Raw genomic sequence first — 14,449 nt, 5'->3', positions numbered from 1 at the left:
TCACCTGCCGGCCGCTCCAGCCTCCTGCCCCGTGAGTGGGGAGAGAGCGGGGCAGCGGGATCAGTATGGGGACGTCCCCACGCTGACAGCCAGCCATCCTGAATTGACAGCCCAAAGGACAGGTGCCGAAATGCGCTCCGATGCACATCCTAGTGGAACTGTCCTTTCAGGTGGCCACCACCACCTGAGCTGCAATTTAAAGGGCCTCTTCTGCTTCTTCAGGCGCATTCTTAGCAGAGAATGCACCTGAAAAAGCCTTGAGAAAAGGCCGAACAGAAGAGGAGCTGCTGAAAAAGGCTCCTTTTTCAAGACAAGGCAGAGTTTTGATGTGGTAGCCTGAGTGTACTCTCTGTGGAAATCAGGAGTGGTGACTAGTCTTCCTGGTGTGGCGAAGAGGAGAAGAATTCTGTGAGAAGAACCTGGAAAGAAGACAAGTTTCTTCTGGAAGACACTCCTGTTTGGGGGTGACTGTCATAAACAGCATTCATAAAAAGCAACACCCATCTCTTTGTAACCCTTCACAATTTTCCTGCCTGGTCATTCTAAGTAAAGCACTGATGTTTGTTTAAATGTAATGACTGTTTGATTCCGTGGACAGGATTGAAGATTACTGGAAATTGTAGCCTTGGAAACGTGGACAGGACTTTGGATCCAGTGAAAAGGACTTTCTTGAAAACACATTACACACACTTGCACTTAGATTAGGTTGGCAGGGGAGGGATTGTGTAAATAACTTGTGTTGATAAGTTAAGTGTTGATCTTGTTGTTCTACACTCAGAGAATTAAACTAATTTTGTTTAAGGAACCATTGCTTTGGTGTATTTCTATTGCTGTTGGTAAATGGGGTTCACTGAACTTGTAACAATCTCAAAACCCAACAGCAATAGAAATTCACCAAGACAGTTATTTAAACAAAAGTTGCTTTTAATTTTCTTTAAATATAAAAACAGGATCAAACTTCAACGTATTACTATTAACTTAACCTAACTTTACCCCCTTCTAATGCTAAGCGCACATGTATGTGATGTGTGTGCAAGTTCAGAAAAATTCTTTGATTCACAGTCCAATCTCACTTCTCACTCCTCCAAATTCACCGGTATCAGGCAATTCTTATACTGTGCACAGAATTTAACATTTATGAATTTGCACCAGGCTTTGGTGCTTAAGGTAAATGGTTACCACTCAGGAAGGTTCTCGTTGGTTTCAGAGAGATGTATTTGTTACTCGTTGGACACACACAAACTGATTCCCTCCAATCAGCCAGTATAGTGTCTTGCTGAAGAAACTTACACCATCATGGGTTTCCAAATGATAACCTCTTCTTCCAGGTCACAACTGCGTTCCTCTTGTTTCCCTTGTTTCAGGAGAAATGCCGGCTATTTCCTCTTGTAAGGACCCAGCATCATCTCAGCTTCCAGCTCCTGACCTGTCAATCTGTAAACGTGCCTCTTCAAGTACACATCCAAGTACTGTTTAAACTCTCCCATAATCTTTTTACAGTTATTTTTAAATCTGTCCCCAGGCTTTGACGCCTCTCCTAATAGCACTGCATCATGGAGCCATGGAGTGCAGCGCAGAAATGGGCTCTTCAGACCACCATGTGACCTTGTTGCCCATCAAAGATTTGTCCCATTTATTTATTCCCAATTCTCTTGTCAGTCTCCTCTGTTCCCAAAAAAAACAACTCTAGGTTTCTAATCTCTCTTCATGGTTGCAATATTTTCACTTTTGCTTTATTATTGCACAACCTGTTGTACGAGTATGGGTTGACTTACTTGGATAGCACACAAAACAGCTTTTCAGTGTATTCAGTTCAAAAGACATTCATTCAATTCAATCTTTGTAAATATCTGCACCCTCTCAAGTTCCATAGCTTCTTTCATACGATGTGGTGCACCAGAACTGGAAACAGTATTCAAATTGTGGTCTCAACACTTCAAGCATTCCTTCCCTGCTCCTAGATTCTGTGCTTTGGCCAATGAAGAAAAGCAACTCTGCTTTATTTTTTTCCACTCTTGTGTACCTGTCGTGGTGCCTTTCGTAGTCCATGATTGCAGACTTCGCAGCCCGTCCAGTTCATCCACATTTCTCCTTGTTCCTATATTCCCTTGCCTTAATGCACTTCTCTGGATTAAATTGAAAATGCTGAAATGACCAGACTATCTGCATTGCCCAGCAGTCCAAAACTTTTGTCCTCACTCTACTATTATCATCTGCAAACTTCCTTTTAAGTCTAAATCATTGGAATATGCTAATTTCTGAGCCCTGTTCACTCCAATTAGTCTTCCAGTCGCAAGATCATTATGTTCTGGTTCTTGCCAGTGACCCAGTTTTGGATTCTCTTTCGGGCCCCATGCGTTTTTTTAATTTTTGATCAGCTGGTTGTTGGGAGGATGTGCTGAACACTGTGCCAAAATCCATGTGTAGAACTTCAACTGTAATGCCCGATTCAGCCATTCTCTGTACCTCCTCATAGTATTCGTAGAACTTCAACTGTAATGCCCGATTCAGCCATTCTCTGTACCTCCTCATAGTATTCGTAGAACTTCAACTGTAATGCCCGATTCAGCCATTCTCTGTACCTCCTCATAGTATTCGTAGAACTTCAACTGTAATGCCCGATTCAGCCATTCTCTGTACCTCCTCATAGTATTCGTAGAACTTCAACTGTAATGCCCGATTCAGCCATTCTCTGTACCTCCTCATAGTATTCGTAGAACTTCAACTGTAATGCCCGATTAAGCCATTCTCTGTACCTCCTCATAGTATCCAATTAGTCAAAAGTGACTAATTGAACAAGTCCACATTTATTTTCCCTTGCCTCTTCGTCTACGCACCTCTGAATGCAGAATCATACTGCCTGTCAGAATGAATTCTCACGGTTGCCCTTCAACAAAGTAGAGCCCACCAGCTGGTAAACACTAGGTCTGATCCTTCCTTTTTAAGGACCTGCACAATGTCAGCAGTGCTCTGGCGTCACTTGTCTAGCTGGGAAAAACAGAAAATAGTTGACAGTAATAGTTGACAATAATCTGAATAGTGAGGGTGTCACGGGTTATGGGGAAGACGGCAGGGCTGAGTGGGAGAATGGATCACCTCATGACGGAATGGCGGAACAGACTCGATGGGCTGAAGGGCCTTTCTGCCCATCTATGTTTTGGTCTTTGCACAAGGTTAGAAATCTGCAGCACAGTACAGGCCCTTCAGCCCACCATGTTGTGCCAACTCTCTAATCTGGTCCTCCAGCTGTATAGAACTTCCCGACTGTATTACCCTCAATTTTTCTCAGTTCCCACGTATCTATCTACCAGTCTCTTAAAAGATGCGATTGCATCTGCCTCCACCACTGTGGCTGGCAGTGTACTCTCTTCCGCTTCTGAATATTATTATTTGGGGGGGGGGGGGGGGGGAGGAAAATGGCACCTTTGAGCAATGTGGTCATGAGGAACAGATAACGATGCTCTGCGTTGTTGGAAGATTATTAAAATGTTTCACTCATTGGGCACCCTTGATACAACGAGCTGTTTTCTGCTCTCCAGAAATACTTGCTGAGTAATCCAGCCCATCTGAGTACAGCTGTGGATGAGCACTTCTTCATCAATGAGAGCATCTCCCAAGTCAGGTGAGTGAATCATCTGCCATTGTTTTTAAATGCTGACCTTATAGGGGTGAAAATTCAGCCAGGTGTCATTTACCAATATTTGTCAGCATCGATGGGATTTATGGTCGTAAAAATGCTATTATATAAGAATAGAATAATGTTAAATATGATAAACTGGTGTGGTATTTTTAAAGTCACAGGCATTAGTGCACCCAGCGAGAGAGTATGGTTTCTTTATTGTGGTCAAATTGGTATAATTCTATCGCTCCCCAAGAAAGAAAATGCCGAGGTGACCCTGGGATAGTGTCAGGTAACATGTGATCTCCATCTCGCAGAATAATTACATGTGCAGGATGGAGTGATGTCACGGCCAGTAGTGGGATGAGTAGTCTGTTTTCATGACCGGAGAGAAGTCCATGACTTTCCATTCTGAAATCGCTAAGACACAGTTGTGTTTCACATGAGCCCAATTGGATTGCACATCCTGAGTCAATTGGATTTGGTGAGGAGAACATCAAGTAAGCAAGAGATTGCTTCCTGTTTGGTTTGTACTTTAGGACGTGGACACAGGAAGGACAGTCACAGAAACTGCAAGCGCTGAGATCATGATGAAAGAAAGAATTGTTCGAGGAAGTCAGCAGGTCAGGCAGCATCTGTGGGTAAACTTTTCTTGTTAGGACCCTTTATGGTGACGCAAAAGAAAAGGGGAAGAGTCGATATCGTGTCTATAAAGGGAGAAAGAACCTGGGGGAGGGACTAAGAGATGATAGGGTATAAGTTAGAAGGTGTGACGTGTTGAGACAGGCAGAGGGAGAGACTACTAGGAGAGGGGATGGGGGAAGATAAGTTAAGGGAATAAAAGTGCAGATGGAAACAGTGAGACAAAATGGAGGGGATTGATGCTCATGCTGTTTAAGTCTGGCTTGAGGTTGTTCAGGAGGAATATGATGTGTTCCTCAAGAATTCATTTGGCCTTACTTTAGAAACATAAAACACCAGCACAGAAATAGGCCCTTCAGCCTATCAGGTCTGGGCAAACTATTATTCTGGCATTGAACTGCTCCCATTGAACTGCAAATGGACCATATCCCTCCATGCCCCGCCCATCCATGAATCTGTCCAAAAATTTTTTAAGGTCAAACTTGAGTCCGCATTCACCAGTTGAGCTGGCAGCTTGTTGCACACTCTAACCTGGAGAACTTTCCCCAAACGTTCCCTTTAAACTTTTCCCTTTTCACCCTTAACCTTTGTTCTCTGGTTTTTATCTCGTCCAACTTCAGTAGAAAAAGCCTGCTTGCATTTTCTCCAAATTCATTGTGGTGCCTTTGAAGGCAGAGCTGCAAAGGAAAACACTGACTCACATTGTAACCAGCAAAGAACTTCTCTTTTAGACCACTTGTAAATCACATCCGGTTTGGCCATTCTGAAACTGAAAGTGACGTCATGATGCTCCCGAAACATTTCTCAGCCCGCGGGCTTCATCCCCAAGGTGGAAGGGGTCCAGCGCCATCTCAGCGTGGGCCCCCCAGGACTTGTGATCGGCCGGCATTCGAACGAGAAGCCCTGCCCCCCCCAACCCCCAGCTGCTGCTATACTAATCATAATTTTATATACCTCTATCAAATCTCCTCTCATTCTTCTGCGCTCCAGGGAATAAAGTTCTAACCTGTTCTTAAAATCCCAGGAATAGCCTTGTACATCTCCTCTGCTCTCTTTCGAGCTTATTGATATAAATCACCACACAACACTCCACATTTAGCCTCACTAATATCCTGAAAAACTTCACCATAACATCCCAACTCCTCTACACGATATTTTGATTTATGAAGGCCCATGTGCCAAAAGCTCTCTTTATGACCCTATCTACATGTGGTGTCACTTTCAGGGATGAGGAATCTGTATTCCCAGATCCCTCTGTTCTACTACACTCCTCAGTGCCTGACCGTTACCATGTATGTCCTTTCTTAGTTTGTCCTGCACCTCCTGCAACCAAGCTTCACTGATGGACAAGATGTCATTATCCCAAGTGCCAATCCATGCTCTAAGCTCATCTGCCTTTCCTACAGTACTCCTTGCATTGAAATGACACAGCTCAGAACATTATTCACACCATTTATAACACTTTAATTCCTATCTCTATCTGAAGACTTAACAGTATCTTTTGCTACCTCCACTGGCACTCTGGTTCCTATGCCCTGTAAATCTCGTTTTAATTCCCCGAAACAGCATGATATTAATCCCTCATCAGTTCAGATGCAAACTCTCCTGCTGGTACAGGACCTAGATTCCCTGGAAGACAGCCCAGTGATTAAGAAATCTGAATCGCTCCCTTCTGCACAGTCTCCTTCAGCCACATATTAAGCTGCATTGTCCTTCTATTGCTAACCTCATTAGTAGGTAGCACAGGTACTAATCCTGAGATCACAATCCTGCAGGTCCTGTCCTTCACCTCAGCCCCTAACTCCCTGATCTCTCTGCAGGGCCTCATCACTCTTCTCACCAAAGTCATTGGTTCCTGACTTGGTCCACCATATCTGGCTATTCACCCTCCCTCTTGAGAATGCCTTGAATTTGATCTGAGGTATCCCAGATCCTGGCATCTGGGAGGCAACATTCTGTCTGGGAGTCTCTTTTTCAAAAAAATATTTTATTTAAAATCAGCACATATGAAACAACTGACAAAAATCGTGAATCACATTATTATAAAACTTAATTAAATACATGTTGATTTATAGAAATAGAAAGAAAACTACAGAAAAAAAAATCATCATTACCCTTACAAAAGAACATATAAATTACTAAAAGAATAAACATAATTATATATTTAATTGGATTCCTTCAGAAGACGCTCAAAGATCCAAAAAAACATTTCACTGAAAATCATTATTTGTTTTTAAGGGATGACTTCTCGCTCTGGAGGATTCAAAGGGATTATTTATAATTTCAAACCCAGTGTTCGAGTATACAGGCTCCAAATCCGTAAAACAAAATGCAGAATACCTCTCAAATTATATGTCTTTTTTTCTAATGGAATATAACTTTGAATCCCTGTTTGCCATCAATGAAACATCTGATTTCCAAGTAACAGCAATACATTTCCTTGCTATCTCCAGAGCTAATTTAACAAATTTCAACTAAAAATCTGATAAAAGTAATTTAGGAGTTATATTTTCAAAATTTCCCATCAATAATAATTCAGAATTTAACGGGAAAACGACACCTGTATCATGCTGTAAAAACTTACTAATAGAAATCCAAAAAGGTTTAACTTTTGAGCAAGTCCATATGGAATGAATAAAAGTTCCAATATCTTCTCCACATCTAAAACATTGATCCAATATATTCAATTTCCATCTTTTCAATTTCTGAGATGTAATATATAACTGAATATAAAGTATAGTAAAGTAATCTATATCTTACATTAATTGTATTTGACATAACCTCTTTACATAAATTGTGCCAAATTTGCGAATCTATTGATATATTTAAATCTTGTTCCCATCTTCAGAATAAAAAGAACAGTCTCTATCTCTGGGATATTTCCTTCTCCATATATCAATTAAATTTTAATCCTTCACTAAATATAATATGGCTTCAGCTGCCTTAGATGTAACTATTGTTCTTGATGATCTATCTAATAAAGGATCCAAACAAAAATGAAAATCACCTTCTACTAACATATTTTCAAAAACATCCGCTAGATTCAAAAAAGTATCTTGTATAACTTTTCTCATCATCTCAATTCGGAGTATATATATTTAACAAAATCCATTCCTCTGAAAATATTTGACAACTCACCATTATATATTGACCTGCAGGATCCGTAGTGACACTCTGAACTTTAACTGGTAAATTTTCTTAAATAAAATTACCACTCCCCTGGCTTAAGAATTGAATGAGGAGAATACTACTTGATCTACCCAATCTCTTTTCAGTTTTAGGTGTTCTTTTTCGGTTAGATGAATCTCTTGTAAAAAAGCACTATCCACTCCCAATTTCTTAATATAAGACAAAGTTTTCTTTCTTTTTATTGTTTTGTTAATCCCATTAATATTAAAACTCATAATCTTAATTGCTTTATTTGTTTTCCCTTTTTATAAAATCCCCTTACATCACTCCCATCCAGGAAGAATTCCCACAAAATAATTTGGTCTTGAGCACCATCATCTGCCATCCAAAAACATTAAAATACTTCAGATTTAGTACAATATATTTGATGACTTAAAAAAAGAAAAAGGAAAAAAAGAAATTAAAACAAAAATTTCTCCCCAATAAGTGCTGGAAGAACCAGAACTACCTCCCTCCATTTTATGAATCTTGGCCATGCCACGAAAACACATGCAGCCGCCAGAAATTATCTTAACACATCCCCCATCCCCCGCTGGAGATAAGACTTTGATTTAACCAACAATTCCATCTAACATAATAATTCTTCATCCATCAGAAAGAGAAAAGGGGTAAACTATTCCCCCCCCCCCCCGGTATATTAAATTAATTGCAACAAATCAGTGCCTTGTGTTACTTGAGGCTTCGACAAACTCTGAACTATTCTTCAGCTTGAACATAATTTGTAAAAAAAATATTCTGTTGGTCTGGTACAAATATTTTCAAAGTAGCAGGATAACGCAACGCAAATCTGTAACCTTTATCATACAACTAGATTAAATTCTCTCCTTTAATAAAGTTTGGCTCAAATTTGGAGAAAAAAAGATCTTATCATATGAGCTCTTGGCCTACACTTATTGTAATTTAGGAGAATGAGGGGGAGGATCTCATTAAAACATTTTGAATATAGAAAGACATGGACAGAGTAGACGTAGAAAGATTATTTCCCATGGTGGAAGAGTCCAAGACGAGAGGGCGCAACTTCAGGATTAAAGGGCAACTACTTAGAATAGAGATGCAGGAGAATTTCTTTAGCTAGAGACATTGGAGCAGAAATAGGCTATTTAGACCATCGAGTCTGCCATTTTCCAGTGAGTTGTTGACATTTTCCGGTGAGTTGTTGACATTTTCATCAGCCTGCACCGAATGTTTATCCTCATTAATCACTACATTTCATGCACTATACCCACTGTTCCTTGTGTTAAGCTCATCAAATGGTGAACATCTTTTTGACAAGCAAATCTTTGGGCTGCTGATCGAGATTTAGTCAAGTCAAGTTCATTGTAATATAATTGTACAAGTACAACCTGACAGAACCGCGTTCTCCGGTCCTCGGTGCAAAACATGCAGACACACAACTAGGCATAACACACATAGAGACAGGCAATACAAATGCTGGACAAGTATTTAATCTATAGAAATAAATAAATGTAAATTGTTTTGTGCATATGAGCGTCATGGAATGTTGGTGTGAACAGTTCCTTTGGTCATTCAGCACGCTCATTGCCCGTGGAAGCAAGCTGTTTCTTAGCCTGGTGATGCTGGATCTGAACCTTCTGTATCCCTTCCCCCGATGGGAGCAGCTGAACGATGCTGTGTGCAGGGTAGAAGGGATTCTCAATGATTTTGCGTGCCCTCTTCGGGCAACAATCCCAGTCGATCACATCGATGCGGGGAGAGGGGAACTCCAGTGATTCTCTCTGCCACTCTTATGGTCTAGTGGATTGACCTCCGATCCATTTCTCTGTATGCTGCCAGCTAAGACGCTCTCAATAGAGCTCTTATAGAAAGTTGACACAATGGTGGCCAGTTGCCTTGCTCACTTCAGTTTTTGCAGTTGTGCCTTCCTGATAAATAAGGAGACGTTGAGTGTCCTCAGCACGTCACTAAATAAGTGAATCCAAGGAATTTGGTGCTTTCTACTGTGACAGAATATTTAGGAATTTTTTGGCAGATAAATTGGAAAAGATGGAGTAAGTTAGATACATACACACAATTTAAAACAGATCTTATTTGAAATACTGAAGAATTCATATCCACAGTGACCATGTAGAAATTGTGAAGAATGCTTGTGGAAACATCACAAGTAGGTGTAAATTGAACTGAAGAATGAACTCTTGTCTTTAAAGCAACAAGCAGAAGACATGATGTCTATTGATAGCTCTTTGCAGAGTTTTGGAGTGATCACTGAAAGGTCACTAATGGGTTTTTGTTTACCTAAAAACAACAGATGAACCAGAAGACTGACTTCTATTGTTTGCTGGAGAAGATCAGGTGTTTGATTACAAGTGCGAGAGAGAGTCACACGGGCTTTCTGGAGTTTGAGAGTCTCAGTATCTCAGAGAGAGGGGGAGACTGAACAGTGTCAGCCAGGAGAAGCTTGTTAGAACTGAAACAGAAGCTCCAGAGTGGAGGTGGCCTACTCTTGTGTGTTATGCAAGAGGAGAAAATGAGCTGTCTCGTGTTTCTCCTGGAATAAGTGGAACAGAAAGGAACTCTGTGATAACCTGAAAGAAAGAGGTTATCATCTGGAGAACCCTGATGGGGCAAGTTTCATCAGCAAGACATTGAGGTGACTATTGGTGGTACCTCAGTTGTGGAAATCCTGGAACAACAAATCTCTCTCTGCAAACCCTACAAGAACCTTCCTGAGTGGTAACCATTTACCTTTTGAGCACCAAAGTCTGGTGAACTTTATACATGTGAACTTTATACATGTTAAATTCTGTGCACAGCATAAGAATTGCCTACAACCAGAGAACTTGGAAGAATGAGAAGTAAGATTGGACTGTGAACCAAAGAACTTTCTTAAATTTACACACACATTACATACACGTGTGCTTAGAATTAGAAAAGGGTTGAGTTGGGTTAAGTTAAGTAAGTTAAAAATAGAGATAAGTTAAAGTTTGATTCTGTTTTCATGTTTAAAGATAATTAAAAACAACTTTTGTTTAACTACTTGTCTTGGTGAATGTCTATTGCTGCTGGGTTTTGGGGTCCTTTGTGCTTGTAACACTACTCTCTTTACTATGGAGTTGTTGATATGTAGTGGAGGGTGGTCATTCTGGTCCTCCTGAACTCCTCGATCATCTCCTTCATTTCGTCTTGCTTCTTGGATGTAACTTGCAGTCAAGTGTCCTCGTGGCTATTTAGGATGAGTGCAACACAAGGAACTGATGAGGTCTGAAAGACATTGACCACTCATAAAGTTTAAATGGACATTAGGTGCAAATGGCCTTCATTCTAATTGACCAAAAATATTTACATCAACTTCAATACATGATTTGAAGCTAAATGCTTGAGCGCTCAGCTTCTCTGTCATTGAATTAATGTAATTACAGACATGGATTGGATCTTGAAAGATGTATTGAAATCCTGGTGCTTCTGCAGAAGAAAGCTCATTGGAGCTCTGTAACAATGGCATCAAACGTCAGAGCTCAGGTTTGTTGTCAGAATAGATACGTGACATCACATAAAACCCTGAGATCCTTTTTCCTGAGGAAAATAATGTACTCAAGAGAAGATGCATAGTCAAAAGAGAGAAATGTAAAGAAAGAAAGATGTGTAAACAAACTGACTGTGCAAATTCAGTTAATAAATATTCAAAAATAAATAATGTTATCTGATAGATTTGTTTCGGAGTCTGATGGTGGAGGGGCAGCAACTTTTCCTGAGCCTGGTAGCATGAGTGTTGTGGAACCTATCCATCTTCCCTGATGGCAACATGAGAACAGGGTGGTCTGAATCTGATGATTGCTATTGCTCTCCATTAGCAATGTTGCAGATAGATTTTCTTGATGGTAGGGAGAGTTTTATCCGTGATGTACTGGGCTGTGTCCACTGCCTTTTGGAAGGCTTTACGCTCAGGGGTATTGGTGTCCCCATATATGACTGTGACGTAGCTGGTCAGCACACTTTCCATCACACATCTGTGGAGCCTGCCAAGGTTTTCGATGTCATTCCAAACCTCCACAAACTCTTGAGGAAATTGAGGCATTGACGTTGTTCACGATTAAATTTGTGTGTTGGATCCAAGAAAGGCCCTCTGAGATAGTGACTCCCAGGAATTAAATTTGCTCACCCTCTCCACCTTTAATCCTCCAATGATCACTGGGTCGTGCACTTCTGATTTTCCCTTTCCAAAGTCCACAATCAGCTCCTTGGTTTTGGTGACAATGAGTGAAAGATTGTGGTTGGTGCACCATTCAGCCAAGTTTTCACTCTCGCCCCTTTTTATGCAGCCCACTACCGTGGTACCATCACCAAGTTTGTAGATGGTGATGTCATACCAAACAACACATTCATAGATGTAAAACAAATAGAGGAGGGGCTAAGAACGCAGCCCTGTGCTGCTCCAGTGCTGATGGAGATTGTTGAGGAAATGTTCTTACCCATCTACACTGATAGTGGTCTGGAGGTGAAGAAATCCAGGATCCAATGACACAGTGGGTTATTGTGGTCCAGATCTTCAAGTTTTCAGATCAGTTTTGAGGGGATGATGGTGTTAAATGCCGAACTGTAGTCGATAAAAAGCATCTTGATGTACGCATCTTTGCTGTCCAGGTGTTCCAGGGCTTTGAGTATCTGCTGCAGTCCTCTTCCTACAGTTGGCAAAATGGAACGGATCCATGTGGCCACTCAGTCAGGAGATGATATGCTTCAACATCAGCCTCTCAAATCACTTCATGTCTGTGGATGTGAGTGCCACTGGTCTGTAGTTATTTAGGCAGGTTACCACACTCTTCTTTACCCTTTGGAGAATTTTCTCCCATCATAACTTCTGGCAGATCCACATTTCTGTAAAGATCGTATAAATCAGGGGCTCCCCAGACCATCGACCTCTTCATGGCCCTTGGGGTGTTGGCGGTGATGGACGGGGTGGAGGTGGAGTGGAGGCGGTGCTGGACAGGGGAGAATTGTAGCTGCGCTGGCGGTGGCGGTGTTCTGGACTGGGTGTGGGGGGGGAGTGGTGGCAGCTGCGATGGACACATTCCTCTCTGCTCTGTCAGACCTTCACTCTCTACTTATTAAGAGGCTGAAGCCAAATACATCATGGTGGGCATCACGGCCAGCTTTCGTGAGAGGTTAGCCACCTCTGCCATAGGTGCTATATTTTGTAGACATGCACCCCTGCTTTCAGCTACAAAAGTTCAATCGATTTTCCCCACCCCCCCTACCATTTATTGACCCCCCCCCCCCAAGTATGTATCAACCCCTTGGATAGTCCCATTAACCCTCAAGTGTTGATATGGACCACATTGGAGATCCCTGATGTAAATGTTTCCAAATGCATCCCAAATGGATGGTGACTTGATGGCCTCATAGAACTGACAGCACTTAGGTTTTTTTTAATTCTTCCTTCAAAATAAATCAGTTATAAAAATTTGTTAAAGCATCGCAGCAAGAAGGAATCATAATTACAGGTCCTCAGTTGCCTGAGTAACTTCATGAGCCCTTGTGAAATGACAAACTAGTCTCACCCTGAATAATTGAAGAGGTGCATCGTATACTCAATTCAAAGGTTGCCCTGTGTATCAGAGAAGTGGAAAAGAAAGGGATTCTGAACAGAAAATCAATATAGGTTTCTTTCAACCTTGTAATCCCTTAAATTTACTTTTTGGGATATAGACATCTCAGGCAAACCCAATATTTATTGTCCATCTTTAATTGCCCTTGGACTATTCCCGGAACACAGGACCAGCTCACATGTGAGGCCCCAGTCCCTTTGGGATCACAGCACCAGATCCTGTGAGAGGACCCTGTCGAGTTATGGATCAGAGCAACCTGCTCACTTGAGAGGTCCCTGTTTATTTCTGGAAGGCAGCAACCTTCTCAAAGTGTCATGTCTCTGTTCTCATCAAACAGTGACTTGTTTCTGGGCCAGACAGCAGAGCACTCCAGGAAGCAACCAGTCTCCAAAGATCATTGTCTTTGAATGGTCTCTTCTTGAACTTCCTGGTATCTGCAATGTCATCCATTGTCCATTGTCTGATAAGTTATAGCCAATATCTTCCTCTGAGGTTCGTTCCTCCTCCAGAGTAGAATTAATAATTTCAGATCAGTAGGTTAGATATTTCCAACACTTCTGTTGGCAAAGAAGTTCCTAAATTTCCTCCTGGTACACTCAGAGACTGGTTCCTTGTTCTTGGTTATTTATTGGGAGGAAAAAAAATTGATCTACACCTAAGAAATGTTTTATCACTTTAATCACATTAGCTCCAGAGGTAAAGTTTGAAGGAATATAAAGCATTTTTTGAAACCTGTCAGACAGATATTGTTCCAAATAACTAAATCACATGGCGTCCCATCCAGGAAACGCACTGTCTTCCTGGGATGTAGTCCCAATGTCTCTTTGTATTTTCATGCTCCAATCTGCATGAATTATTTCTTTCACCACCCACCACCCAGCCTGCCCACCCAATCCACCCACCAATCCACAAAAAGAGCCTTTTTTTTTAACCAGATCATCTGGCATTGGGGCCAGGAGAAAACTCGGTGAGAAGAAATTGATTTTTGAATTCATCTCCTATTAAATTCCAAAGGTTGTTGATTATTTTCAGAGTCTGTCACACTAAAGCACTGCATTGAGCAGACTTAACCTCAAATTTAAATTCCGAATGAAAGCTGGCACTGCATTGAAAATGCTGCTTCTCCAGAATGAGGCACAAAAAAAACTGTCAATATGTTCAGCGACCGCTTGTGTATCATCAGACAAGCTGAGAGTCGATAAGAAATGAAATTAGATTTTAATGCTCCCACAATGTATTGAAAGGGGTCAATGTTTTGCTGAGGTACCTGCTGCATTTCTGGGACCATTTTATTTTTAGACCATCAAATGTATCATTAAAGAGAGATGAAACTCAAACCTTATTTAGCATTCTGATCAAATGTTCTGGCTGACTTGCATAATTACCATGAATTTTCTTTAAGCTGTTTCTTGAATTGGACTCTGACACTCACAGG

General features: G+C 41.2%; 1 protein-coding gene across 1 annotated transcript in view; it reads left to right on the top strand.

Moving 5' to 3' along the window:
* The window catches only part of LOC138755074 (uncharacterized), a 150,907-nt gene that overhangs the window by 113,306 nt on the left and 23,152 nt on the right, over positions 1 to 14,449 (top strand). The window contains exon 9 of the mRNA XM_069920288.1: positions 3,540 to 3,622. Coding sequence (XP_069776389.1) covers positions 3,540 to 3,622 — 83 coding nt within the window. The remainder of the gene's footprint in view (positions 1 to 3,539; positions 3,623 to 14,449) is intronic.

Source organism: Narcine bancroftii, chromosome 2 (genome assembly GCF_036971445.1).
Source record: "Narcine bancroftii isolate sNarBan1 chromosome 2, sNarBan1.hap1, whole genome shotgun sequence".
NCBI lineage: Eukaryota > Metazoa > Chordata > Chondrichthyes > Torpediniformes > Narcinidae > Narcine > Narcine bancroftii.
This window is presented reverse-complemented; position numbering and strand designations above follow the sequence as displayed.